The sequence below is a fragment of the Protomyctophum parallelum genome (genome assembly GCF_964188405.1).
Source record: "Protomyctophum parallelum genome assembly, chromosome: 2".
Taxonomy (NCBI): Eukaryota; Metazoa; Chordata; class Actinopteri; order Myctophiformes; family Myctophidae; genus Protomyctophum; species Protomyctophum parallelum.
Window position 1 is genome coordinate 60,053,252 of NC_139699.1, and position 27,705 is coordinate 60,080,956.

Here is a 27,705-nt window from a genome sequence, read left to right on the forward strand (position 1 = left end):
TACAAGTGATTTCAGGGTCAAGTAAAACAAATGACAAGGCATTGGATCAACATTTGATATCCGCTGCTTTGCTCTGCTCTTGGGAGGCAAAGAACGTGCATGCCCCCACACTTTACTGTTAAGGTGGTTGCACACTGGACACGTGATTCGAAAAACGCGCTCTGTGTGCAGGGACCTTTATTCTCTAAGCTTATTATGTGTATATATGTGAGTGAGTGTCCTGTGTCGCTCTCTGTGTATCTCTCTCCATCTCCTCCCCCCCCCCCCCCCCCCCCCCCCCCCGACTGTATATGTTTATTTTCCCTTTTACCTCCTTCAAGATGAATTCCTGTTCTGTTCTTTGGCTATTAAAAGTGTCTATTTGTACGTCTCTAAATGTTATGATGAATTGAACAAGGTGGACCCTCTTGTAAACAAGTGTAATGCTTTGTGGTGTCGTCCACTCACAGTTAACAGTCTTTGTAGAGTTGTGCTGGAAATGTACTGTAATCCTGCAAACTGTTAATACATTTCAATCAATCAATAAATCAATCAATCAATCTGTGACTGCCAAAAGGAAAGTCTGGAAATTGAGTGCTTTCTCTCCACTGAAGTAGGTAGGCCTGCCCTATGTGTTGTTGAATGATTGTAAAGGAACAATTATTGTTACAATATGCTTTACCACAAGATGTCGCCAGGTTTTCACAACTCAGGTTATTTTGGACGTGGGATGTCCCTCTTTGCTCCTGTTGTTGTTGTCGTAGTAAAACATGGCGTCCGACAGTGATAGCGACGAGGATTTTGTGACTTATGGCACTCCTCTTGAGCCTCTGGAAGAAGGTAAAACATGTTTTAATTTAGTCTATAATTGGGTCCAACATTCACTCGTTCTCATTATTATTCTATCAGAGCCGAGATGACTTTCAAGCTAGAAACGTCGTTAGCTGTTATGTTAAGCTAGCCGTTAGCTGCTAGCTAAACAACCAACAGCAGTAAACAACTGGGACTATAGTAACGATATTTTGATTTCCCCCTATGGCCTGAGTTATTATAGGCCAATAGCTGATATTCCATTACATTGTATGATTTGTACGTCTCTAAATGTGTTGATGAATTGAACAAGGTGGAGCCTCTTGTAAACAAGTGTAATGTCGTCCACTCACAGTTAACAGTTTTTGTATTGAGTTGTGTTTGAAATGTACTGTAATTCTGCAAACTGTTAATAAATACTTCCAGCCACAGAGAGACTCACCCAATAATGAATTGCTGCGAATTAGAGTCCGCTCTATTTTCAATCATATCCCTATGAAAAGTTGTCAGAAAAGGTATATTTTTGGTCAAATTCGGTATGTCCACTTTTCCACGAAAATCAATCTGTAGCCTATGTGGCTGCGGGTCGGAGAGGCAAGTCAAGCACGTCGGACGTGACCCCCAAAATGGGGTCCGTGGGGTGGTTAACGTTTTCTGTCATAACTTTAAAATGCAACCATTCAATAACTGATACATGACAACTCTGGTTCATAGCTCTAATGCCTTTGCATTGCTCTAAATGCAAAGGCATTAGAGCTATGTATGTACTAGCCCCTTTCGGGACCCTACGTAAAACTTTTCTGATATTTTGTTGAGCTTTACGTTGGGTCCCTGCTCACTACTGTATTTTCGTATGGAAATTCCTATATGCGGATGTGGAGATTCTCTCTAAAATAGGACCCGCGGCATGTGACGCCATTATTTTCCTTGAGTTATTCTGAATTCGGTAACTTTAAGTAGCTATACATCCAGCTGCGAATATCTCCTGTGGCGCGGAAGCCGTTAAGTATTTTTAATCTTTGTTTGACCGATTTGGTCGCTTTATTTCTTCTTGTTTGTTTACCGTTTATTGTACCGCCTCCCGGTGTGCGGTTGGCTTGTGAGGCTACGTCCCTGCCTCTGATCTGCTGTGTCATAGCTATAGCGCCACTAGCTAGCCAGATAGGCGGTACAATGAGGTGTCAATAAACAAGGAAGGAAAAGAAGAATCCAAGCTTCCAAATCGGGCAAACATATATTAAAAATACTTAACGGCTTCCGCGCCACAGGAGATATTCGCAGCGGCATGTATGGGTACTTATACTTTACATATTCAGAAAGCCTCATACTGAAGAATATCGTCAAAGAGCGCGGGGAGGCGGTAAACATGTAAACATGAGCCAGTAAATGTTTTAATCAGGTGGCATGGACGACGTGGAACAGGACCCAATGCACTGGGTCGAACAAATGTCAGAAACTTCAGTAGCATTTGGGTTCTGCTTGGAGGGCTATGTATGTACCAGAGCTATAATGACAATAAAAATAATAATGATATAGTGTAATATTTATACATAAGAACATTCCACAGTCACCCCATGGGAGCTATATTGGGTCAGCCTGCTCACTCAGTGCTCGCTGTGCCAAAAAAACCTCCCACTGTACCTTCGACAGGCAGCCTCTGTAGACATTTTAAAAGCACAGCTCAAGACCCACTTCTACACTCTTGCTTTTAATTGATCTTTTATTTATTTTGTTATTTATGTCCTCACTGTATTGCATTACTGTTATTGTCTCCACCAGGCCGAAGGCATGGGGAGAGAGTATGTTTTGCACTCCGTCCGTCCGTCCGTGTGTGTGTGTGTGTGTGTGTGTGTGTGTCCGTCCGTTAGCAGCTAATCTCGGCCACCGTTAACCCGGTCGATGCCAAATTTTGCATACACACTCCCTGGATGCCAACGATGAACCTCTGCCCCAAACTTTCCAGAACGGCCTGTTATAGCGCCACCAGGAGGCCGCTTTGTGCAAAACAAGTTTTTGCACAGCACACCTACAGATTTTGTCCAAACATCACGCAAATTGGTACACAGTCTCTCTAGAGCCATTCAACCAAACCAGTCTTTCAGATTTCTCAGACTCCATCCTGATTGGTTAAGATTGGCTTCCAAAGTTCACAGGAGTGCTCAGTTTCAAACAAAATGCTGCAAATCATGAACACATCGCGTGATTTCCGTGAAATTGTGCACCCGCATTCCCACTAGGCCGAGGACAAAATGCCACATGAACAATTTCAACTCAGCCTCAAGGTGGCGCTATAACTGGCCGAAAAGTGTTTTTACCTCTAACTGCACGGATCTGTGGATAACCTGGTGGAGACCTGTGCCCAGAAGGGCACTTTTTCTAGTTTTTTAAATGTTTTATGCCTTGCTTTTCTTTTCTTTCTCCATTGCTCTGTAAAGCACTTTGAGCTGCATTTCATGTCATGAAAGGTGCTATACAAATAAAGTTGTTTTATTAATATTATTATTATTATTATTATTATACTAGTCCACAGTCCACAGCCATATTCCATGGAAACGGCAGTCTGTCTGACAAATGAGAAGGGACAAAAAATCAAGGGAAGAGGTCCCTGAATGTTGTTTGTTATTTATAGGAGTCGGACGTGATAAATGCATACAATTATTAGTAAAATGCATTAATGCCACGTGAGTTGAAAAACACATAATTATGACATTGGTTAAAAAATGTAAATCTAGTGCTTAGCCAATTACACAAAGCGATGGGGACAGGACATGTGTATACTATCCCACCTTCTGGAAACCTGGGGCTGCAGTTATGCACACTGCCTGCCAGGGCCCATTCATGCTCCTATTTTACCGCTGTTTCGGCGCTGTAGTGCCGAAATGATTTCGGCTCGTCAGAAACTTTCAGTAGCACCGAAGAGCCGACTTTAGGACGGTACCCGCCCCCCCGAACCTCAAATGAAGTCACATTGTAGGCTCTACACTACAGAGCCGAACCGACTTTTATTGGGCTCGAAAATAGGAGTATGAATCGCCCCATATACTATAACGAAAAATGTTCGTCGACTATCCTTTTTCACTGACTCACTAAATGGAAACTACATGAAAACTAAGCTACGATGACTAAAAGTAAGACTAAATATATTGACAACAAATTAAAACTAGACAAGAAATCCAGTATGAGTCATTTTACACTTGCTTGCATGCTGAAAATAGCAGATCTACAAGCAACGAGTTGTGCTGCGACGCGTTGTGAGCTTGTAGATGTTGTACGAATCTACAAGCTTGTAGCCTTGGCTTAGCCTATGTCTGCTATATTACACACTGAAGAAGTATATAAATCAGGCTACATGCTTGTGGATATGATGATGATAATAATACAGACTTTCAACAGATGAGCCATTGAGGAAGCCAGTACCAGTCCACGAACAGACGGTGAAGGATGAGAAGGGCCGTTACAAGAGGTTTCATGGAGCCTTCACTGGAGGCTTTTCTGCTGGATACTTTAACAGCGTTGGCACCAAAGAGGGTTAGTGGTGATATTGATGTTTTTTGGTATGTACTGTATATATATATCGACACACACAGCTAGGGGGTTTAGATTTCGGCCGAACTGCACCATGGAATACTACAAAACAAAGTATTTTATATTCCTAGTGGGGGTGGGAGGTGGATATTTTTCTTTGAAGTCATGTTGAAGTCATGTTGCACTGATGGGACGGATACAGCCCTTAACCCATATTGGGCGGGAACCCCTTTTTGGTGTTAGCATTATGTCATGCTTTAGCTATTGAAAAAAATCGAAGAACGACTGACATAGAAACATAGCTTTTTCAGAAAACTGACAGGATGAAGAAGACATTTTTTAGAATCTGATCTCAGGTCAGAAGAATGGGTTAATGTGAAGTATGTCTGATCCATCCTTTGCTCCTCCCAACAGGATGGGCTCCGTCGACCTTCGTGTCGTCGCGGGAACAGAAAGCGGAGAAAGGGCGCGCCAGACCTGAGGACTTCATGGATGAGGAGGTCCATAATACTCCATATATACATAATCTGTGTAGATAAAATAATATGCATTTTTACCCTACATACAGTATGCTATTTAGCAGACGCTCTACCCAGCGTGACTCAAAATAAGCAAAGGTAAACACATCAAATGCAGAGAGACATTGTAGTGCCTGTCTCTCTGTATTTGATGTGTATGACATACTAGTGTGTGTGTGTGTGTGTGTGTACTGTATTATATACAGCATACTGCACACACATAGGTACACACTGCATATAAATGCCTGTGTAAGGCTCTGTTTTCGTCACCCCTCATCCCTAAACTTCTTTGCCTTTTCTTTAAATTTTATTTTTACTATTTTGCAAAACATTTTTTAATAGTTAAAATGGCCAGTCTACAAGCTCACAACGTGTCAATGTAGTGTACTAGTTGAACTATTCAAAAATGTTTTGCAAAAATGGTAAAGAAAATAAAAGGCAAAGACGTTTAGCGATAAGGGGTTTAGCGGTGACAGAAATGGAGCCCCTAGTCTAAAAGGCTATACAGACTTTACAAAGTGTAAATTAATGTTCTAACCCTCTTCTAGGATGTCTAATGACTATTCTAAAGTTGACCGCAGTGTCTACATGGTCTCTCTCTCTCCAGGACTTCAGTGAACATGGCATTGCTCCCAGCGAGATCAGCCGGACAGAGGAGTTTGGCTCAGGGCGGAGAGACCAGCTGCAGGAGAAGGCCAGACTCATCAGCTCTCTGTCAGCTACCATACCCGGAGACACTCTGCTGAAGGAGCTCATCGCTCCAGCCAGGTACGTACTGTACACGACACCAGTGGTTCCCAAAGTGGGGTCCCCCCAGCTAAATTATAATTAGGAACCAAATGGACCCTTCTGGGTCTGTAACTCTGAGAGTGTACAAATGGAACCAGACGGACCCTAACGGGTTCCATTTGTACACTCTCAGAGTTCAATTAACGTTGATTTTACAATATAAATTGGGGGGTTCCAGAGATAGAAATGCCATTAACCCATTCTGACCGGGCACCCATTTTGGTGTTAGCATCATGTTATGCTTTATCTATTGAAAAATAGCAGATCTACAAGCTCATATCGCGCCACCGAGTGGCGCGATACGAGCTTGTAGGTCTGCCATTTTTGAAAAATCGAAGAACGACTGACATTTTTAGAATCTGATCTCAGGTCAGAATGGGTTCATCAGACCAGTGTGTGTCCAGTGGAAAACCTCGTATGAATCTGATCTCAGGTCAGAATGGGTTAAATGGGGGTCCGTAGACTAATTTGCGTGTCAAACTGGTTCATGTTTTATGGGTGCAATTGAGCTCAGAAAACCTAATCAAACAGACCGTACGACGTGTGGGAACGTCACAACTAATCCAACCGACGGATCCAAAGGACGTGTGTACACGCGTCCTAGCGCATTTTCATTGATATCAAAACGAGAGAAGAATATTCTGCTTTTGTTTTTGTTGGCCTCTCCTTCTGCACCATACTCCTTGCTCTTTCGCGCATGCGCGTTGTCGATCACTTCCCTGTTTACCGCTCACAAAGAAAGGCTCGGCGTGCGTAATCTAAGGAGCTCTCTGTGGTTTTGACCAGATGGATATACTAAACTCTTCATTTCTGACTTCAACATGCCTCTCGTTCAAAATGTGAACGAGGGATTATTCAGCGACTTTATCGTAATGTTAGCGAGGTAAGCGAGCAAATATATCTCTCCCGTTTTATGTCCGGAACGGAAGTAGGGGTCTTTACAGAGTAAAAGCGGCCATATCTTCCTGGCAACGCCGAGCTTCAATTTTGAAAGAAATCCCGGCGCTGATTGTGTCAACGCGGTAGTGTCAATCTGTGTTATTTAAAAGGATCTTGTTTGTTTTGCATGTCAGGACCTCCATAGGGGTGGAACTACTGAGGAAAATGGGTTGGAAGGATGGCCAAGGCGTGGGTCCTCGAATGAAAAGGAAGAAAGGCAAGCAGAAAACAGGTATGTTACCCATGGAGACAGATGATGGGTGATTTCACCTGTACCAGATTCTCACTTTTAGTGATTCTCACTAAACATACTCTTTCTCTCCTGTTAGAATCATCTGGTCACAGGATATACGGCTGTGCTCCACCTCGCGCTGGCTCAGAGGACTCTGAGGTACTGTATGTCTGCATTACGTGTGTGTGTGTGTGTGCAGTGTGCACGTGTTTGTGCGTGTGTGCGTGAAACTGGCTTTTCCTGGGAACTGTGTGGTCGCAAATTAGCCTCGGCTATAAACCCCATATACAATGCAACAGTTTCATGTTTTATAACTTGATACATTGTTTTTTTTTAAATTAATAAACGTATATATATAAATAAATAAAATCTATGCTTTTAAAAATAAATATTTTATCGATTATATCCCCCCCCCCCCTCTCCCTGTTGTCCAGGAGGACGATGAGGACGACGAAGAGTTTGCCCCAGAGAACGTGACCTTTGCCCCCAAAGATGTCACGCCCATTGACTTCACCCCTAAAGAGAACGTCCACGGGTTGGGGTACAGCGGTCTCAACCCCCTCAAGGCCCTGCTGGGGTCCTCCGGGTCCAGCTCTGCCTCGTCTGGACACATCAATCTGTTCTCTCTGGACTCGGACAGAACCACGCAGCTGTTCGGACAACAGGGAGGAAAGGCGCACAGGAGTAGGAAAGGCCCGACGGGACAGGTAATGTAGGAGAACATGAAATGGTTCTGTTGGTTATTATTGTTATTATGTTGTGGTCATGGTCAATGAAATGAATGGGCTGTCACTGGTGTCTAGAGATGATTGATTGACGGCCATAGGGGCGCACCTGGTTAACTTTAACTTTAACATCACCTGTTCACCTGCTGAGCACACAGTGAGAGAGAGAGGGTGTGTGTGTGTGGGACGCCGTACTTTTGTTGACCGCTTTACACCGCTTTAATTTGCTTTATTTTATTGACTTTATTTAAGTTGAAGCTGTGGTCATGTTTGCTTTACGTTTGAGCACCGTTATGAGTAATTTATATTGCTTTAATAAAAGTAAAACCCTTAAAGGTTTTATGACATTCATTTTCATTTATTTTTATTTTTTATTTTAGGTTTTATGACCTCAATTACACCCAAAAAACCTGAACTTTGAACATTCAGTGGATTTTCTGTGGTCTGAAGTTTTCTTTGGGGTTTTTTGGGCCTTTTGAGCTACAATGAAAACAGGCAACACAGTGAAACGGTGACATCTGCTGGCAAATCCCATTGACATATATGGGATTTGCAGTAAGTGATGTCACTTACTGCCGGCAAATCAGAGCACCTGTTTGAGCCAGAAAACCCCAGATCACAAAAAATCTACTGAATGTTAAAAGTTAATTTTTTGGGTGCAATTGAGATTAGAAAACCTAAAAAAAACAAGAACAATTCCAAAACCTTTTTTTTAATGTCACAATCCCTTTAAAATGCATCGTTTGGATCCAGCGAGTTCCTTTTTGTTTGCGGCGGAGCGTGTCTGACAACATGGCCCATCCCATCGCCTCTCAGCGACTTTACGTTTATTTCTCATGTAGTCGCTTTCAGAGCATGTGAGCGGAGCGGAGCGGGGGGGATTTTGACGTGAGCGCGGAGTGGGTTTTTTAATGGGTCAGATTGACTTCCGGAGCGAGAACTGTCCTCCGCTCCGAGCCGCTCGGTGCACACGGCACGGCACTGTGCAAGCTTGGCTAGCAGTTTACATCAATCATTGTCTCTCAAGCAGGCCCGGCACAACGGGGGGGGTTAAGGGGATGTTTGCACCCTTAAATCAACCTCTTTGACTTTGTGCCCCCTCAAAGATCTCAATTGCCCTCAGTCATTTCATCCTGGCGCCGGGCCTGCTCTCAGACTCAAGCCCAGCCCCATACGCGTAATCTGCTTCACGGACTGTCCATGAGAATAGACAGTACAATACATACAAATCACCAATGCACCGCTCATGGCGTGTCGACAGTTTACATATCTGTTCTTTTGGATTTGGACACATGACGATGGGCTACAACAGAGCATGTGAGCGCGAGCGTGAGCGGAGCGGGTGGATTTTGAAGTGAGCGCGGAGCGAGCGTAGAGCGGCGTGGGGGGAGATGAACGTGAGCGCGGAGCGAGCGTAACAAAAGCCGTCGAGAGCGAAGAGCGGAATTATCGGCCGCTCCGCTCCGCTCACATGCTCTGGTCGCTTTACAGGTAAGCTGTGTGCGCGCCTACAGTAGGTGCATTTATTTTGTCCTGGATTGCTTATTGTCGCATTTTCTCGATTCTTCCTTTATTAAACAATTCAACCAGACCACTCCCATGTTTTATGTCTTTGTTGAAATCAGACTTCTGAGTTCAGGGGGGAGAAGATTAAGATTTGGGTGAATCGCCTTTCTTTCCGGTGTTGAAATATGCAATGAAAATGAGAATATTTTCGACCTTGTTGTGATATTAAATTTGTCATTAATATTGTGCTTACACTGATATACTGCATCAAATTGGAGAATTCAATATAATTGCCCCGGGCAAAACACTTTGTGTAGCTGCTGATTTCAGTTTTCTGATGCTCACTTCTGAACCTTTCACCTTTTGTAGGCATTTGGGGTGGGGGCGATGGAGGACGATGATGAAGACGTGTACCACAGAGACTCCATGTCCAACTATGACAGGGTCCTGGGGGGGAAGGAGTCAGGGGACGGACTCTATGGATGGACGGCCCCCCAGCAGTACAAGAAAAACAAGACGAGTGAGACTATTCAAACATAATGTAGTGCTATAGCGACGATGAATCAGCCATTATTATCCCATTCTGACCTGAGATCAGATTCATACGAGGTTTCCGCCGGACACACACTGTGTCTGATTAACCCATTCTGACCTGAGATCAGATTCTAAAAATGTCAGTCGCTCTTTGATTTTTCAAAAATAGCAGACCTACAAGCTCGTATCGCGCCACTCGGTGGCGCGATATGAGCTTGTAGATCTGCTATTTTTCAATAGCTAAAGCATAACATGATGCCAACACCAAAATGGGTGCCCGGTCAGAATGGGTTATACAAAGAAATACTTGTACAATATCAGCATCAGCATTTATACAATTATACAACTTTTTCGATAATAAACAAATAAACAAAATAAAACGTTTTTAGTCGACTAAAAAAAAGTTTTTTTTCACTGACGAAACTAAATGAAAACTATGCTATGATGACTAAAACTAAGACTAAATATACTGACAATTTCGTCAACAGCCTAAAACTAGACTAGACTGTTAGGAAGGGACTAGTGGACAAGAGATCCAGTATAAGTAATTTTACACTTTGTTGCATGCTGAAAATAGCAGATCTACAAGCTCACAAAGCGTCGTACTGCGACACGTGAGCTTGTAGATGTGTAAAAGTGTAACATCAGTCATTCCGACGGCATCAAGGCCCACCAAAATACATTTTAGTTAACTAAATCAACTGTAGATTTAGTCGACAAAAATCTTAGACTAACTAAATGACACTAAAACCTTCCAGGTGACTAAAAATGTGACTAAAACTAAATGAAAACTATTCAAGAGACTAAAACTAAAATCAAAATGTTCTGCCAAAAACAACACGGTTGTCACTCCCTTCAGTAGAAATGATTCTCTCCAAGAGAGATTGACATTACTAATTTGGTCGTACTGTTTATCCCGGTTTTATCTGGATTTCTTAAACGGCCTAAGTCGTTGTGTAACAACTGGTCTCGTAAACCTAGGGTATGTTTCCCAGCTGTATCATCAGTGGGACTTGAGACCAGCTATTCGTTTTCACCACATCTACTCAGCTGCATTATTCCTCCTTCCTTTGTCCCAGGCATGAGTGTAGATGCGTCTTATCTGGGGAAGATTCTGGAAGGATTCACTCTGTCCTCTCTGGCGGTTGAGCAGAAAACAGTGAGTGTTCAACCTCATTGAGTGGACATACAGTGTCTTCTTTTCAATATTATACTGTCTCACATATCGCATATTTCTTCCTACGTCTCATTTCTCATTATCCCTTCCACTTTCCATCCCTTTCCTCTTCCGCCTACCGCTTTCTCCTCCATCTCTCTCCATCTTTATAAATACATGTCTTCGTCCCTCTGTCTCTCCTCCCTCTCTCTCTCTCTCTCTGTCATGCTCCTCAAGGTCTTTCCACCTCCAGTCCTGCCCAGTGACTATCGTCCAGTTCATTACTTCCGCCCGGTGTTCAACGTGTCTGGTGTGAGTCCTGCCCTTGCCCAGGCCCTACAGGCTTCCAAAGGCCAGCTGACCACAGACGCCGGTGGCCCTCAGCCAGGCAGACACCAGCTGGATTCAGCCCAGAGAGGACAGCTGCTGGGAGAGACAGCCCTACAAGGTACTAATCGGCCTCGTACATACTCTGTATACTAATACTGTGCACAGCTCGGTGACCTTGTTGGTTACAGAGTGTCCGCCCCTTACCCTATACTGGGGAATCCAGGGTTCAATCCCTGGCCAGGTCATACCAAAGACTATAGTAATGTACCCAATGCATGCCTCCCTTCTTGGCCTCAACCATTGGATTGATCGGAAAACAAGAGAACCGTATAGGTTCCTAAGGGTATTTACCTTACTCTGTATGTAGTTGAGGTTCTGCTTTTGTAGTCCTTATATTTAGTTTGATCGTAGTTTACAGCTCTTCACCCATTCTGACCGGGCACCCATTTTGGTGTTGGCATCATGTTATGCTTTATCTATTGAAAAATAGCAGATCTACAAGCTCATATCGCGCCACAGAGTGGCGCGATACGAGCTTGTAGGTCTGCTATTTTTTGAAAAATCGAAGAACGACTGACATTTTTAGAATCTGATCTCAGGACTCAGGTCAGAATGGGTTAATCAGACCAGTGTGTGTCCAGTGGAAAACCTCGTATGAATCTGATCTCAGGTCAGAATGGGTTAATGGAAGAAAAAAATCCCCTTTTACAATTCTACCTGTTGCCGTTATCATGTTTGCTAATTCTACATTCTGTCCCCTGTCTCAGGCCCTAGCTCCATATTCGAGCTGCTGTCGTCTGAAGACAGACAGAAATTGGCCAGCCTTCGAAGCACCTCCCGTCCCCCCGCCGCCCCAGCCACCGCCGGCGCCGCCTCTGCCCCTCCCTCCTCCTCCTCTTCCCACGATGCCATGGCCTCTGCTGGTGGAGACGCAGCCAAGAGGGCCATGGTGTCTGCTGGTGTAGAGGCAGCCAAGCTAACGGCCCAGAGGGCCATGGCCTCCAGGTTCCAACCACAACCACCAACACAGCAGCAGCAGCAAGAGGAACAGGCCCTGTCTGCCTGGAAGGCCCCGACCGCACAGGGCGCTCAGACCTTCAAGCCGTTCGAGAGCAACGCCAGCAAGCAGGCGCGCTACGACCTGTACCTCAGCAAGCTCAGACAGGGAGACAAAGGTAATGTATGCGTATTTGATTGGCCCGAGCAATGTACATATTTAGGATAAAATGTGAGGGCAGACAATTGAGGGCAGACGCCAATTGCGCCGGAAGGGAAAATCTACGCCATCTTGTCCCCCCCACACGTCTCATATTTGCCATCGGCGAATGAAAGGAGAAATTAGGTCAAATGTCTGCTGGAACAACATATTTTCAGATGGGGGGTCAGATACAGATCATTCTGGGGGTCCTTGACATGAAATAGTTTTTTGAGCACCACTGACATAGAAACATAGGACTTTTCAGAAAAGTGTTAGGATTTAGAAGCCACTTTTTAGCATCGGGCTCCGGTCTAAACGGACGACTGTGTGTGTGTCCTTAGATTCGTTGGATCTGTGTCTGGACACCAACATGACGGAGTGGGAGAGGAGCAGAGAGAGGGATGAGTTTGTCAGGGCGGCCATCCTCTTTAAGCCCGCCTCCTCCTTCCTCTCGTCTCGCTTCACCAGAGGAAAACGGGAGGACACCGTCGAAGACAACCTGGAGGTCAACAGAGATGAGGAGGTAGGAAGCTGGCACTGTGGGGGGGGACGGGGACATTCTATATCCATTTGTTATACTTTAGCCTTTTTTATTTACACCATCGTGTGTGTGTGTGTGTGTGTGTGTGTGTGTGTGTGTGTGTGTGTGTGTGCAGAATGACGTAGATGACAAACAAGCAGCAGTGAAGATGAAGATGTTTGGTCAGCTGACCAGAGACACGTTTGAATGGCATCCTGATAAACTCCTCTGTAAGAGGTTTAATGTCCCTGACCCTTTCCCTGGGTAATACACACACACACACACACACACACACACACACACACACACACACACACACACACACACACACACACACACACATACTGCATGCAGTCTAGTTGGAGCCTACTGGCTGCTATTAGGACCTACTGCATGTAGTCTAGTTGGAGCCTACTGGCTGTCATTAGGACCTACTGCATGTAGTCTAGTTGGAGCCTACTGGCTGTCATTAGGACCTACTGCATGTAGTCTAGTTGGAGCCTACTGGCTGCTATTAGGACCTACTTCATGTAGTCTAGTTGGAGCCTACTGGCTGCTATTAGGACCTACTGCATGTAGTCTAGTTGGAGCCTACTGGCTGCCATTAAGACCTACTGCATGTACTCTAGTTGGAGCCTACTGGCTGCTATTAGGACCTACTGCATGTAGTCTAGTTGGAGCCCACTGGCTGCTATTAGGACCTACTGCATGTAGTCTAGTTGGAGCCTACTGGCTGTCATTAGGACCTACTGCATGTAGTCTAGTTGGGGCCTACTGGCTGTCATTAGGACCTACTGCATGTAGTCTAGTTGGAGCCTACTGGCTGTCATTAGGACCTACTGCATGTAGTCTAGTTGGAGCCTACTGGCTGTCATTAGGACCTACTGCATGTAGTCTAGTTGGAGCCTACTGGCTGCTATTAGGACCTACTGCATGTAGTCTAGTTGGAGCCTACTGGCTGTCATTAGGACCTACTGCATGTAGTCTAGTTGGAGCCTACTGGCTGTCATTAGGACCTACTGCATGTAGTCTAGTTGGAGCCTACTGGCTGTCATTAGGACCTACTGCATGTAGTCTAGTTGGAGCCTACTGGCTGTCATTAGGACCTACTGCATGTAGTCTAGTTGGGGCCTACTGGCTGTCATTAGGACCTACTGCATGTAGTCTAGTTGGAGCCTACTGGCTGTCATTAGGACCTACTGCATGTAGTCTAGTTGGAGCCTACTGGCTGTCATTAGGACCTACTGCATGTAGTCTAGTTGGAGCCTACTGGCTGCTATTAGGACCTACTGCATGTAGTCTAGTTGGGGCCTACTGGCTGTCATTAGGACCTACTGCATGTAGTCTAGTTGGAGCCTACTGGCTGTCATTAGGACCTACTGCATGTAGTCTAGTTGGAGCCTACTGGCTGCTATTAGGACCTACTGCATGTAGTCTAGTTGGAGCCTACTGGCTGTCATTAGGACCTACTGCATGTAGTCTAGTTGGAGCCTACTGGCTGTCATTAGGACCTACTGCATGTAGTCTAGTTGGAGCCTACTGGCTGCTATTAGGACCTACTGCATGTAGTCTAGTTGGAGCCTACTGGCTGTCATTAGGACCTACTGCATGTAGTCTGGTTGGAGCCTACTGGCTGCTATTAGGACCTACTGCATGTAGTCTAGTTGGAGCCTACTGGCTGCTATTAGGACCTACTGCATGTAGTCTAGTTGGAGCCTACTGGCTGCTATTAGGACCTACTGCATGTAGTCTAGTTGGAGCCTACTGGCTGCTATTAGGACCTACTGCATGTAGTCTAGTTGGGGCCTACTGGCTGCTATTAGGACCTACTGCATGTAGTCTAGTTGGAGCCTACTGGCTGCTATTAGGACCTACTGCATGTAGTCTAGTTGGGGCCTACTGGCTGCCATTAGGACCTACTGCATGTAGTCTAGTTGGAGCCTACTGGCTGCTATTAGGACCTACTGCATGTAGTCTAGTTGGAGCCTACTGGCTGCTATTAGGACCTACTGCATGTAGTCTAGTTGGAGCCTACTGGCTGCTATTAGGACCTACTGCATGTAGTCTAGTTGGAGCCTACTGGCTGCTATTAGGACCTACTGCATGTAGTCTAGTTGGGGCCTACTGGCTGCCATTAGGACCTACTGCATGTAGTCTAGTTGGGGCCTACTGGCTGCTATTAGGACCTACTGCATGTAGTCTAGTTGGAGCCTACTGGCTGCTATTAGGACCTACTGCATGTAGTCTAGTTGGAGCCTACTGGCTGCTATTAGGACCTGCTGCATGTAGTCTAGTTGGAGCCTACTGGCTGTCATTAGGACCTACTGCATGTAGTCTAGTTGGGGCCTACTGGCTGCCATTAGGACCTACTGCATGTAGTCTAGTTGGAGCCTACTGGCTGCTATTAGGACCTACTGCATGTAGTCTAGTTGGGGCCTACTGGCTGCTATTAGGACCTGCTGCATGTAGTCTAGTTGGAGCCTACTGGCTGTCATTAGGACCTACTGCATGTAGTCTAGTTGGGGCCTACTGGCTGCTATTAGGACCTACTGCATGTAGTCTAGTTGGGGCCTACTGGCTGCTATTAGGACCTACTGCATGTAGTCTAGTTGGGGCCTACTGGCTGCTATTAGGACCTACTGCATGTAGTCTAGTTGGGGCCTACTGGCTGCTATTAGGACCTGCTGCATGTAGTCTAGTTGGAGCCTACTGGCTGTCATTAGGACCTACTGCATGTAGTCTAGTTGGAGCCTACTGGCTGTCATTAGGACCTACTGCATGTAGTCTAGTTGGGGCCTACTGGCTGCTATTAGGACCTACTGCATGTAGTCTAGTTGGGGCCTACTGGCTGCTATTAGGACCTACTGCATGTAGTCTAGTTGGAGCCTACTGGCTGCTATTAGGACCTGCTGCATGTAGTCTAGTTGGAGCCTACTGGCTGTCATTAGGACCTACTGCATGTAGTCTAGTTGGAGCCTACTGGCTGTCATTAGGACCTACTGCATGTAGTCTAGTTGGGGCCTACTGGCTGTCATTAGGACCTACTGCATGTAGTCTAGTTGGAGCCTACTGGCTGTCATTAGGACCTACTGCATGTAGTCTAGTTGGGGCCTACTGGCTGCTATTAGGACCTACTGCATGTAGTCTAGTTGGGGCCTACTGGCTGCTATTAGGACCTACTGCATGTAGTCTAGTTGGGGCCTACTGGCTGCTATTAGGACCTACTGCATGTAGTCTAGTTGGAGCCTACTGGCTGTCATTAGGACCTACTGCATGTAGTCTAGTTGGAGCCTACTGGCTGTCATTAGGACCTACTGCATGTAGTCTAGTTGGGGCCTACTGGCTGCCACAAGACATTTGTAGAATCGTCCTCGGGTCTAAATGGGTTAACACGACTATTGAACCACTTCAACCCTTGACCAGATTCCCAAAGGCTGACTCTCTACACTAAATATCTTTGCCAAAAACAGCCAATCTACAACAAGCTCACAGCGTGTTGCAATGCATGTGGAACGACTATTTTGCAGAATGTTCCCCCCCCAGAATCAAGGCGCTAGTGCTCATGTGCTCAAGTGAGCACTTTTCCACATTGTGCCACATGACAGTAAGTGTGTAATTGAATGGGTTGTTCAGGTCAGGTCTGGTGGGCATGCCTAAGGTGAAGAGAGACAAGTTCTCCGTCTTCAACTTCCTGAATGTCTCAGAAAGTCCAACAGCCAGCGCCTCCCCGCACACTTTCGGTAATGTAACGTACCATTTTACAGCATCATATTATTTAACGTAAAAATAATACAAGTTAAAAGAAGTTAAGGTGACAAATATGTTGTTAACCCATTCTGACCGGGCACCCATTTTGGTGTTGGCATCATGTTATGCTTTAGCTATTGAAAAATAGCAGATCTACAAGCTCATATCGCGCCACCGAGTGGCGCGATACGAGCTTGTAGGTCTGCTATTTTTTGAAAAATCGAAGAACGACTGACATTTTTAGAATCTGATCTCAGGTCAGAATGGGTTAATCAGACCAGTGTGTGTCCAGTGGAAACCTCGTATGAATCTGATCTCAGGTCAGAATGGGTTAAGGCGAACGACTGAGATAAGAGTTGACTATTATTTGTCACTTATCTCATAACTATCATACATATCTTCATCCATCCTTTCCTTTCCTTCTCTCCTTCCTTCCTTCAGCTCCTCCCAAGCCTGCAGAGACGAGTCGGCGGTCCAGGTGGGATAAGGAGGATAAACAAAAGGATCCTCTCAGTGAGTTCATCAGCGTGGCTCGGAACACAGCGTCTGGACCCCAACCGGACCAGAGCACGTCCACAAACCCCCCCAGCACGACTGCTGCTGCCCCGACAACAGATATCAAAGTTGAGGTACCGGTAAGTCTTTCTAACTGCCGTAGGTCTACCATAAAAGCTTCAATAGCCAGGCTTTAACCCATTCTGACCTGAGATCAGATTCATACGAAGGTTTCCACTGGACACACGCTGGTCTGATGAACCCATTCTGACCTGAGATCAGATTCAAAAAATGTCAGTCGTTCTTCGATTTTTTTCAAAAATAGCAGACCTACAAGCTCGTATCGCGCCACTCGGTGGCGCGATATGAGCTTGTAGATCTGCTATTTTCCAATAGATAAAGCATAACATGATGCTAACACCAAAATGGGTGCCCGGTCAGAATGGGTTAATTTACTAAACTCTTCATTGTGCAATGTAACAAGTGCTCAATCAAGTTTGTCACGGCATTGCCTATTTCTCACCTCGAATGTTTTCAGATAAACATGTTGGTGTATAGTTTACGTTCCAAAAACGACAACGTTTGGACTGTACGGCCGCCATCTTTGTGGATATTCCACAGTGCCAGTCGTCATGTTACTGGTTGAAATTGGTATGGGCCTGCCGATGTAATCGCACGTTACATTTTTGTTTAACAGCGAGTAATTAAAACTTTAAAATTCTTTACATTTTTGGGGCATCTATTGACTCCATTGCACATGCTACTAAAAGTCTATGACTTACATTTCTTTCATTTCAGCTGGTCTTTTTTTTGCTCATCTACATTGTTTGTGGGAAGTCTGCATCTTTTCTCTTGGCCATCTATTTAAAGGTTTAAAAAAAAAAAAAGCATTCTAAAGTGAAATAAACTATAATTCCCACCACAGACAAAGTCCCCAGAGCACCCGGACGGGGAGAAGAAGAAGAAGACTGTGGATGAGGAAGATGCTGGTGGTGAGGAGGAGGAGGAGGAGGAGGAGGAGGAGACGAGGCCTCCTATGGACCTGTTCAAAGCCATCTTCGACAGCTCCTCGGACGACAAGTCCTCCTCTTCCTCCGAGGAGGGGGACGATGACGAGGATACTGGGCGTGGTGGCGCTAGTGAGGTGTCCAGCCTGTTCAACACAGTCCCTGCTGCGTCCACCCCACAGACGGAGACCCCACAGACACAGCTTACAGGTACAACACAGTCCCTGCTGCCTCCTCCACCCCACAGACACAGCTTACAGGTACAACACAGTCCCTGCTGCGTCCACCCCACAGACGGAGACCCCACAGACACAGCTTACAGGTACAACACAGTCCCTGCTGCGTCCACCCCACAGACGGAGACCCCACAGACGCAGCTTACAGGTACAACACAGTCCCTGCTGCCTCCTCCACCCCACAGACACAGCTTACAGGTACAACACAGTCCCTGCTGCGTCCACCCCACAGACGGAGACCCCACAGACACAGCTTACAGGTACAACACAGTCCCTGCTGCCTCCTCCACCCCACAGACACAGCTTACAGGTACAACTCAGTCCCTGCTGCCTCTCCACCCCACAGACACAGCTTACAGGTACAACACAGTCCCTGCTGCCTCCTCCACTCCACAGACGGAGACCCCACAGACACAGCTTACAGGTACAACACAGTCCCTGCTGCCTCCTCCACCCCACAGACACAGCTTACAGGTACAACACAGTCCCTGCTGCCTCTCCACCCCACACAGACACAGCTTACAGGTACAACACAGTCCCTGCTGCCTCCTCCACCCCACACAGACGCAGCTTACAGGTACAACACAGTCCCTGCTGCCTCCTCCACCCCACACAGACACAGCTTACAGGTACAACACAGTCCCTGCTGCCTCCTCCACCCCCACAGACACAGCTTACAGGTACAACACAGTCCCTGCTGCCTCCTCCACCCCACAGACACAGCTTACAGGTACAACACAGTCCCTGCTGCCTCCTCCACCCCCACAGACACAGCTTACAGGTACAACACAGTCCCTGCTGCCTCCTCCACCCCACAGACACAGCTTACAGGTACAACACAGTCCCTGCTGCCTCCTCCACCCCACACAGACACAGCTTACAGGTACAACACAGTCCCTGCTGCCTCCTCCACCCCCCACAGACGCAGCTTACAGGTACAACACAGTCCCTGCTGCCTCCTCCACCCCCACAGACACAGCTTACAGGTACAACACAGTCCCTGCTGCCTCCTCCACCCCCACAGACACAGCTTACAGGTACAACACAGTCCCTGCTGCCTCCTCCACCCCCACAGACACAGCTTACAGGTACAACACAGTCCCTGCTGCCTCCTCCACCCCCACAGACACAGCTTACAGGTACAACACAGTCCCCGCTGCCTCCTCCACCCCACAGACACAGCTTACAGGTACAACACAGTCCCTGCTGCCTCCTCCACCCCACAGACAGAATACTGCATCTTCATGCAGTGAAAGCCTTCCAAACAACAAAGTTATCAACCAAAAAAAGTGAATTATTGTTTTGTTGGGCTGAAAATGTTACAAAATGATATTTTTTACAAGCTCACAAGTTGTGACACGTGAGGCTTGTAGATCTATAATATTTGGTTCGCCGATTCATTTTTTTGAGCCGAATGCGAACTAAACTAAAACCCTGCGTATACCGAGGCTACAGAATATAACCGCACAGCGTTGAAAAGTGCTCCATTAGAAATAATGGCTTTCAATCATTTCTATTCTAAACATGATCTGTCTTTTACTTCCTTTTTCTTGACAGTGCTGCCCCCTGCTGGCCAAACTGTCCCTGCTGTTGCCTCATCCTCCCAGAACATAAAACAGGAGGAGGTGGAGGAGGAGTTTGGACCCAAGCTCCCGCCCCCCTCCTCTGTCCCGACCCCCTCCTCTGTCCCAGGTGAGTAGAAACACAAACGGAATCAACCCATTCTGACCTGAGATCAGATTCATATACGAGGTTTTCCACTGGACACACACTGGTCTGATGAACCCATTCTGACCCGAGATCAGATTCTAAAAATGTCAGTCGTTCTTCGATTTTTTTCAAAAATAGCAGACCTACAAGCTCGTAGCTTGTAGATCTGCTATTTTTCAATAGCTAAAGCATAACATGATGCCAACACCAAAATGGGTTCCTGTTCAGAATGGGTTAATATAAGCTCAAGCCCAAGCAATTGTCAATGCAATTTATTTTCCAAGAGACACTTTCACTACATTCTGTAGTTCATAAGATATGTGTCTACCGTATGTAGTTTAATTATTAATTATTAACGTGTGTGTGTGCTGCTGGTGGTACTAGTGATGATATTGCCTACAGTGGATGGATTCTCCCAAATAAGGGTCTGGTGATAGTCAGTAGTTCACATAAGTCACATGGTTAATTAAAAGTTGCCCCAGGCAGCACAGAGAGTTGGTGCACTGACCACATGCTCTGTGTGTGTTGCAAGGACCCCAGTTTGAATCCTACTGCTGTAGTATTTATTTTTTGTCTGGTAAAAAAAAAAGCCTTGCCCTTGAGTGTTGATTAACCCTCTAAGACCTTTTTTTTCTGTTCTTTTTTCACCTAAACGTCATCAGTGATGTTCATTGCAATGCCATTTCAATGCCATTGGTCATGATATTTGCATATAAATACCCCCCACAGAGGCTGAAATTCACACAAATAAAAATTTTCTGGACTCTGTGTGCAATTTTGAACATTTTTTAACCTAAGACTTTTGACCTTTACCCTAATAAAAGTAGGTAAAATAATTGTAATAAATGTTTTTTTGTGATCATTAGAATGTCTAGAACATGTTTGATTCATTATTGTGAAAGATATCCCCCAAATGTAAATTATTAATTTATTATATTATTATATAATTATTATATAATTATTATACATTTTTCATCAAACTTTATTTTTTATTTTATTTTTACATATTTTTTAGTCTTAGTCCTAGTAGTACAAAGTAGTAGTAAGGTTTGCAAGTAGAAATTAATGCAGGTGTTAGAGGGTTAAACCGAGCCTAGACAGTTCCTTATTGGGTTGACATTAGGGGTGCAACAGTTCCTTATTGGGTTGACATTAGGGGTGCAACAGTTCCTTATTGGGTTGACATTAGGGGTGCAACAGTTCCTTATTGGGTTGACATTAGGGGCGCAACAGTTCCTTATTGGGTTGACATTAGGGGTGCAACAGTTCCTTATTGGGTTGACATTAGGGGTGCAACAGTTCCTTATTGGGTTGACATTAGGGGTGCAACAGTTTCTTATTGGGTTGACATTAGGGGTGCAACAGTTCCTTATTGGGTTGACATTAGGGGTGCAACAGTTCCTTATTGGGTTGACATTAGGGGTGCAACAGTTCCTTATTGGGTTGACATTAGGGGTGCAACAGTTCCTTATTGGGTTGACATTAGGGGTGCAACAGTTCCTTATTGGGTTGACATTAGGGGTGCAACAGTTCCTTATTGGGTTGACATTAGGGGTGCAACAGTTCTCGGTTTAATAGTGAACCATACAGTCCGGCCAGTCCGCCATCCATGATCCAATACGCGCTTGTGATTCGAGGATTCTCGGTTCAATACAATTGCAATTGGAATGTGTCTGAATGGAAAAACTTCACTTATTTAGTAATATAAAAGGCATACTACAAACCAAACCATGGGCTAACTGAATTGTTGCATCAAGAGGCTACAAGTAGCAGTACACTCTCAAGCAGTATTTTAAGAAGCAGAATGTTATGTTATGTTTTTTGCCAGCATTCAAAACTAATATACTTCCTGTGTTCAGCTGCAGAAGGAACGTCCTCTCTGACTCCTCTCACCAAAGAGGAGGTGAAACGCAGCAGGAGGAGCAACAAGGAGAAACACAAGAACAAGAAGCAGCACAAACACAAGAAGGACAAGAAGGTGACTTTCATTTGACTGCTATCCAAAGAGTTCCGGTAGGGATTCAGTCACTCTTAATCAGAGCAGGGATTGAGACATTTCAATACTAGGATACATTGACGGTCAATGATCTTCAGAATACCCACAGGATTATGTGTAGATATTTCTCCTGTGTACGAAGAGGCTCTACGCACGCCCAAAGTCCTTGTGGCAGTGCCGGCACACAGGAGAAAACTGTGGAGGAGATCTTGAATAAACAAGAAGGTGGCCGCACACACCAATAGCTAGAGTACCAATATTTATTAGGACAGCAGGTAAGACAGGAATATCCAACGTTTCGGCGGTTAAGCCTTCATCAGGGAATACAGGGCACACAATGGTTCACACTTAACCCATTCTGACCGGGCACCCATTTTGGTGTTGGCATCATGTTGTGCTTTAGCTATTGAAAAATAGCAGATCTACAAGCTCATATCGCGCCACCGAGTGGCGCGATACGAGCTTGTAGGTCTGCTATTTTTGAAAAATTGAAGAACGACTGACATTTTTAGAATCTGATCTCAGGTCAGAATGGGTTCATCAGACCAGTGTGTGTCCGGTGGAAACCTTCGTATGAATCTGATCTCAGGTCAGAATGGGTTAAATATGGTGCCAGAGAGTCATGCAACCAATCAGAAGGGGGTAGGGGAACACGGGTTAAATAAGACCTGTCCCTGTGATATGAGGGGTAGGGATCATGGTCATGTGGTGTCTCAAGTTCACGTACAAGAGTTTATCTCAAAGATGACTATAAGGCCTCCTAAGAGGCTCTGGAATAAACATTCCTTGTCATGGAGACACTACAATGTATATAAGAGTTACAGCAGAAAAGCAAATGTGAAATAAAGAACCATATAACAGCGATATATATATATACAAAAATAAAATTAAAATACATAATTCAATGCAATCGATATAGATTTTTTTTATTTTTTTATTATTTTTAGTACTGACAATGGACCTAAATGCCCCTCTATGGAGTCGGCATGTATAGGTATAGGTCACCTGCAGGTGAAAAGGGAGAAGGCGGCCATCACAGTAAGGTTAAAAGAAGGGTTTACCAAAGATTAATTAAAAGGTTAACAGTTTGACTGCGGAAAACGATTTACCAGACTTTTAATCAACCCCCCTTCACTGCCGAGATTGTTGTATTACCTTTAGAGCATACGCTGAATTATGTGGGCTTTTAATCCGCGAAAATCGAGCGAAAAAAGCTCCCCCCGTTTGTTATGAACGGCAGCACCACCCGCCATCTTGGTACACCCGGAAGACGCAGCACAGGAGCCTCCTCCATGAGGCGTTGAACCCCATTCGTTTGCATTGGCCTCAATTTCCCAGAAGCCCTAGCAGCCCACAGCATGTGACGATTTCCGGTTTCTCCGTCAAAACAAATGCATCTAGTCTCTTTCTCCGCGGCGAAGAAGGATTTTATTTTTATCTATTACATTACGGCGGATTAAACACATAAAACAAAAGTCGCGTATGTCCGATATGGCAGCGACATTAACCTGGAGTAATCCATTCAAAGCACGGAAACTGTTAAGTATAAAGGCACAAACATATTTTGATTGTAATTTCTTTTTTACAAAAAGGTCAATCTACATTAAGGCCAAGGGGAGATAGTGTTTTTAAGGACTGAATCCAGAAAGCTTCGCGTTTAAGCAGAAGCTGATCAATCTGGTGTGGAGGTCTGCTTTCTCTGGGTTTGGATGCTGCCGGTGGTGCCGCTGCATCTTGGGATTCGGTGATCCTCCAGGAATAGACTGTTCCTTCCTCTTTGTCTTTTTTATTCTTTGTTGAATTTTTTTATTTTTTTCGTCTTTGGTTTCGACAGAGAGTTTATCAATAAGCTCCTGATGTACTTTAAGTACATTGTTAAATTTCAGCTCGTCGTTGATAGCTTTCTCTAGCTCAGAGCGTGTGTCTGTGATCTATAGTATCCTTTTTGAGCCGATCGATCATCAGGTCTATGGCACATTTATTCAGAATAGCGCACCAGCGTTCACAATAGTCATCAGTACGTTTACCCAGGGAAGGCTCCATCTGCCATCTAAAGGCCGTGGGAATGATGCCTTGTCGTACATACTCACTGAGTGTCAAAATGTGAAAATGTGTTCTGGTTTTCTTTTTTTAGTAGATTTAACAGCTCTTTGGAAAAATCTAATTCACCGCTTTGTAGGTCAAAAAGGGACTCGGTTCCAATGATTCTCTCGCGGTCCCGTTGACTGAATTCAAAGCAGTTCAGGTTATATGGTTCTTCTCTTGTGCTAATGTCTCTGCTCAAGTCGTAGATATTTCTCCTACCTTCTCTTCTACATTGTCTCCGTTCTGGTACAGTCACTCCCTGAGTCCTACGTGATCTGAAGACTTTGTTGGCATCACACTTGTACATACATTTGTTTGATCTAGGGATTTAACTGCCTCCCCCTTGATTTATTTTAAGTCTTTTAAGTTTGGGCAACTGCCCAAAAATACAATCTACAGAACTGAAATTGAAAAAAACCTGACATCTGTTAAAAAGAATCATCATTCTAAGATGGCTGTGGTAACATACATTTTTGTGACTTTCAGCAAGGCACTCTTTGTTGTTACTAGGTGATTTTCCTAATGACAGAACTGAAATCTGTTTGTTATATATTAACTTGAAGCCAGTATATTGCTTAAAGGGATTGTGACATTAAAAAAAAGGTTTTGGAATTGTTCTTGTTTTTTTTAGGTTTTCTAATCTCAATTGCACCCAAAAAACATGAACTTTTAACATTCAGTAGATTTTCTGTGATCTGGGGTTTTCTGGCTCAAACAGGTGCTCTGATTTGCCGGCAGTAAGTGACATCACTTACTGCAAATCCCATATATGTCAATGGGATTTGCCAGCAGATGTCACTGTTTCACTGTGTTGCCTGTTTTCATTGTAGCTCAAAAGGCCCAAAAAACCCCAAAGAAAACTTCAGACCACAGAAAATCCACTGAATGTTCAAAGTTCAGGTTTTTTGGGTGTAATTGAGGTCATAAAACCTAAAAGAAAAAAGAAATGAAAATGAATGTCATAAAACCTTTAATTTAGTCTTGTTAATTCCATAATTTACATTTTATGCTGTTGAAGTAGATTTCTATCCAATTTCAGATGTGTAGCATCATCAGACCTGGACTTTTACCTTTTTTAAAAGGTAAAAGAATGGGTTAAATAACCCATTCTGGGCGGGGGAACCCCTTTTGGTGTTTTAAACATTGTTAAAAATCCTGAAAATGTGGCGCAAATCTTTGAATATATATATTATTTCAGAGTAAACGTTTTTAACTCAAATCTTTGCTTCTGGTCCTGGAGGGGTCCATGGAACAACATATTTTCAGACTGGGGGTCGGCGGCCAATTGCATATATCCTTGGGGCTCCTTGGCATGAAAAATATTGAGCACCACTGACACAGAAACATATGTTTTTCAGAAAACTGTCAGGATTTAGAAGCCTTTTTAAGTGGTGCAACCACTTCTACATCCAGCATGCAATGTCCGTGTAGCTGTGTACCTGTTTCTGTATGTACGTGTGAGCACGAGTGGTGTGCGCATGCGTGAAATTGGAACGAGAGAAGTATGTGACATGGCTGCCACCTGCTGGACGCAAACTATACAGAGAAGAAATTGGAACGATACAGAGAAAAAATTGGAATGATACAAATTGGAACGATACAGAGAACCAATAGAAGGGAGTTGCACCACTTGGTTCACACTGGTGTGATTTTTTCTTTCTTGTTAGAATCGGCCTCAGATCTAAATGGGTTAAATCATTTATTTTTTCCTTTTCTAGAAGAAGAAACATAAGAAGCACAAACACAAAGCTAAGCAGAAGAAGAAGGACACGTCCGACAGCAGCTCAGAGGACAGCGAAGCCGACGACCAGGGCAGACCCACTACAGACGCAACGACACAGGAGCTACTGAAAAGGTACCCGACACTGTTGTTTTTGGCAGCAAATTTTGAAAATAGCAGACCTACAAGCTCGTAGCGCGCCACTCGGTGGCGCGCTATGAGCTTGTAGATCTGCTATTTTCAAAAGTCTCTTGAATAGTTTTCGTTTTAGCTTTAGTCACATTTTAGTCACCCGGAATGTTTTGGTGTTCGACTAAAATGTCATAATACGACGCCTTGATATGGCTAGATTTCACACTTGCTGAAAATAGCCGATCTACGTAGATCAGCTATTTTAGTCTAGTTTTTATTTGTTGACGAAATTGTCAGTATATTTAGTCTTAGTTTTAGTCATCATAGCTTAGTTTTCATTTAGTTTTCGTCAGTGAAAAAAGGTAGTCGACGAACATTTTTCATCTTAGTTTTAGGTCGACGAAAACAACACTGCGTAAGACTCAGTTATACTTAGTTGTGTGCTGGTGTTGTGCTCAGTAAATAGCTAGATCTACAAGCTCACAACACGTCACAAATGTGATGCGTTGTGAGCTTGTTAATCTGCTATTTATAGCATTCAACACCATCATGTAACCACGTATGAATCAGGCTTTACCAAAGGTAAATGCCTTTTTGTGTGACAACGAAAAAGCAAAGGGACAACCTGAGCCTGATAACCTGAGCCTGATAAGTTTGTCTACGAAATATCTCTTACCAAGGATCATATCATATAAATTGTCACAAGATATATTATATCCAACACTGTACCAATACCATGCTCAATGCAACTGCAATTGGACAGCCTTTCTAACTGTATTGGCCATTTTCCTTCCAGGTTGAAGACGATGAGCTCTCAGCAGCAGCAGTGGTGAACGTGGAGACTACTATGTCCTCTGTGAGGACTGACTGAAGGCTACAACCTTGAGGAGTCTTGTCCCTGAAAAGTCCTCTTGTTTAAATCTGCTGAACAGCAGGCTGGTGAAATGCCTCTCTGACTGCAGCAACTACTATCAATATACAATAATGCTAAATGTGACCAACTGCTAGTGTTCACTGGACAAACGTAGAAGACTATGGCTGTGTGCAGCTCCCTCCCAGGTGTAACTGCATTGTGTGTGTGTGTGTGTGTGTGTGTGTGTGTGTGTGTGTGTGTGTGTGTGTGTCTGTGTGATGAAAATAAAGCTAAAATAATAAAGTTATAAAGCTCTTTACGGTGTGCATTACGTTCGCCCACCAACGGCAGAGGAGACTGGTCCAAGGTACCGACCCGCTCATCAGAGGAGACTGGTCCAAGGCACCAACCTGCTCATCAGAGGAGACTGGTCCAAGGCACCAACCTGCTCATCGGGAGTCTTGCTCAAAGATCCTTTAACATAACCTGACTCCGCCAGATGGAGGCAGTATTGAGTTCACCAGTTCCCCCCTCCTGCCTGCATCTGGGCTCTCTCAAGCAGAAACGATGAACCGGAAGCAGTCTCGTTAGGTTGCGTTTACATTTTCAATACGTCACCAGTCCCGGATTGATCGCGCCTCTAGCTGCCACAGACGGCCTGAGAGAGACCAGATGGGAGCAGGAGGAGGAACTCACTGCTGCCACCATCTGACTTATCTTTCACACGCAGCCAAGAGAAACCTGGAGTTGAACAAGGAACTGTGTGTGTGTGTGTGTGTGTGTGTGTGTGTGTGTGTGTGTGTGTGTGTGTGTGTGTGTGTGTGTGTGTGTGTGAGAGAGAGACACATTTCAAGTTTTGTTACTGCAGTGTAGAAGGAACTGGAATCTATAATGTGCAGTTTTATTTTATTTTATTACAACCCTCCCAGAACATGTTTTAATGAATAAACCATTTGAACCCAT

General features: G+C 44.7%; 1 protein-coding gene across 2 annotated transcripts; it reads left to right on the plus strand.

The window, feature by feature from the left end:
• The first annotated feature begins 748 nt into the window (after window positions 1-748).
• On the plus strand, window positions 749-27,705 carry gpatch1 (G patch domain containing 1). 2 transcript variants are annotated; one of them, XM_083759433.1, is made up of 20 exons: window positions 749-819; window positions 4,183-4,317; window positions 4,729-4,814; window positions 5,440-5,600; window positions 6,695-6,792; window positions 6,890-6,951; window positions 7,227-7,499; window positions 9,393-9,543; window positions 10,637-10,716; window positions 10,951-11,161; window positions 11,811-12,218; window positions 12,583-12,764; window positions 12,898-13,025; window positions 16,395-16,501; window positions 16,950-17,143; window positions 17,929-18,220; window positions 19,804-19,938; window positions 21,816-21,934; window positions 25,756-25,892; window positions 26,686-27,705. In XM_083759433.1, the coding sequence occupies exons 1-20, from the start codon at window positions 750-752 to the stop codon at window positions 26,720-26,722; spliced, it is 3,066 nt and encodes a 1,021-aa protein (XP_083615559.1). In that variant the 5' UTR covers window position 749; the 3' UTR covers window positions 26,723-27,705. The 2 variants fall into 2 exon arrangements, with proteins under 2 accessions (XP_083615559.1, XP_083615560.1); XM_083759434.1 differs by having other exon boundaries at window positions 16,950-17,137.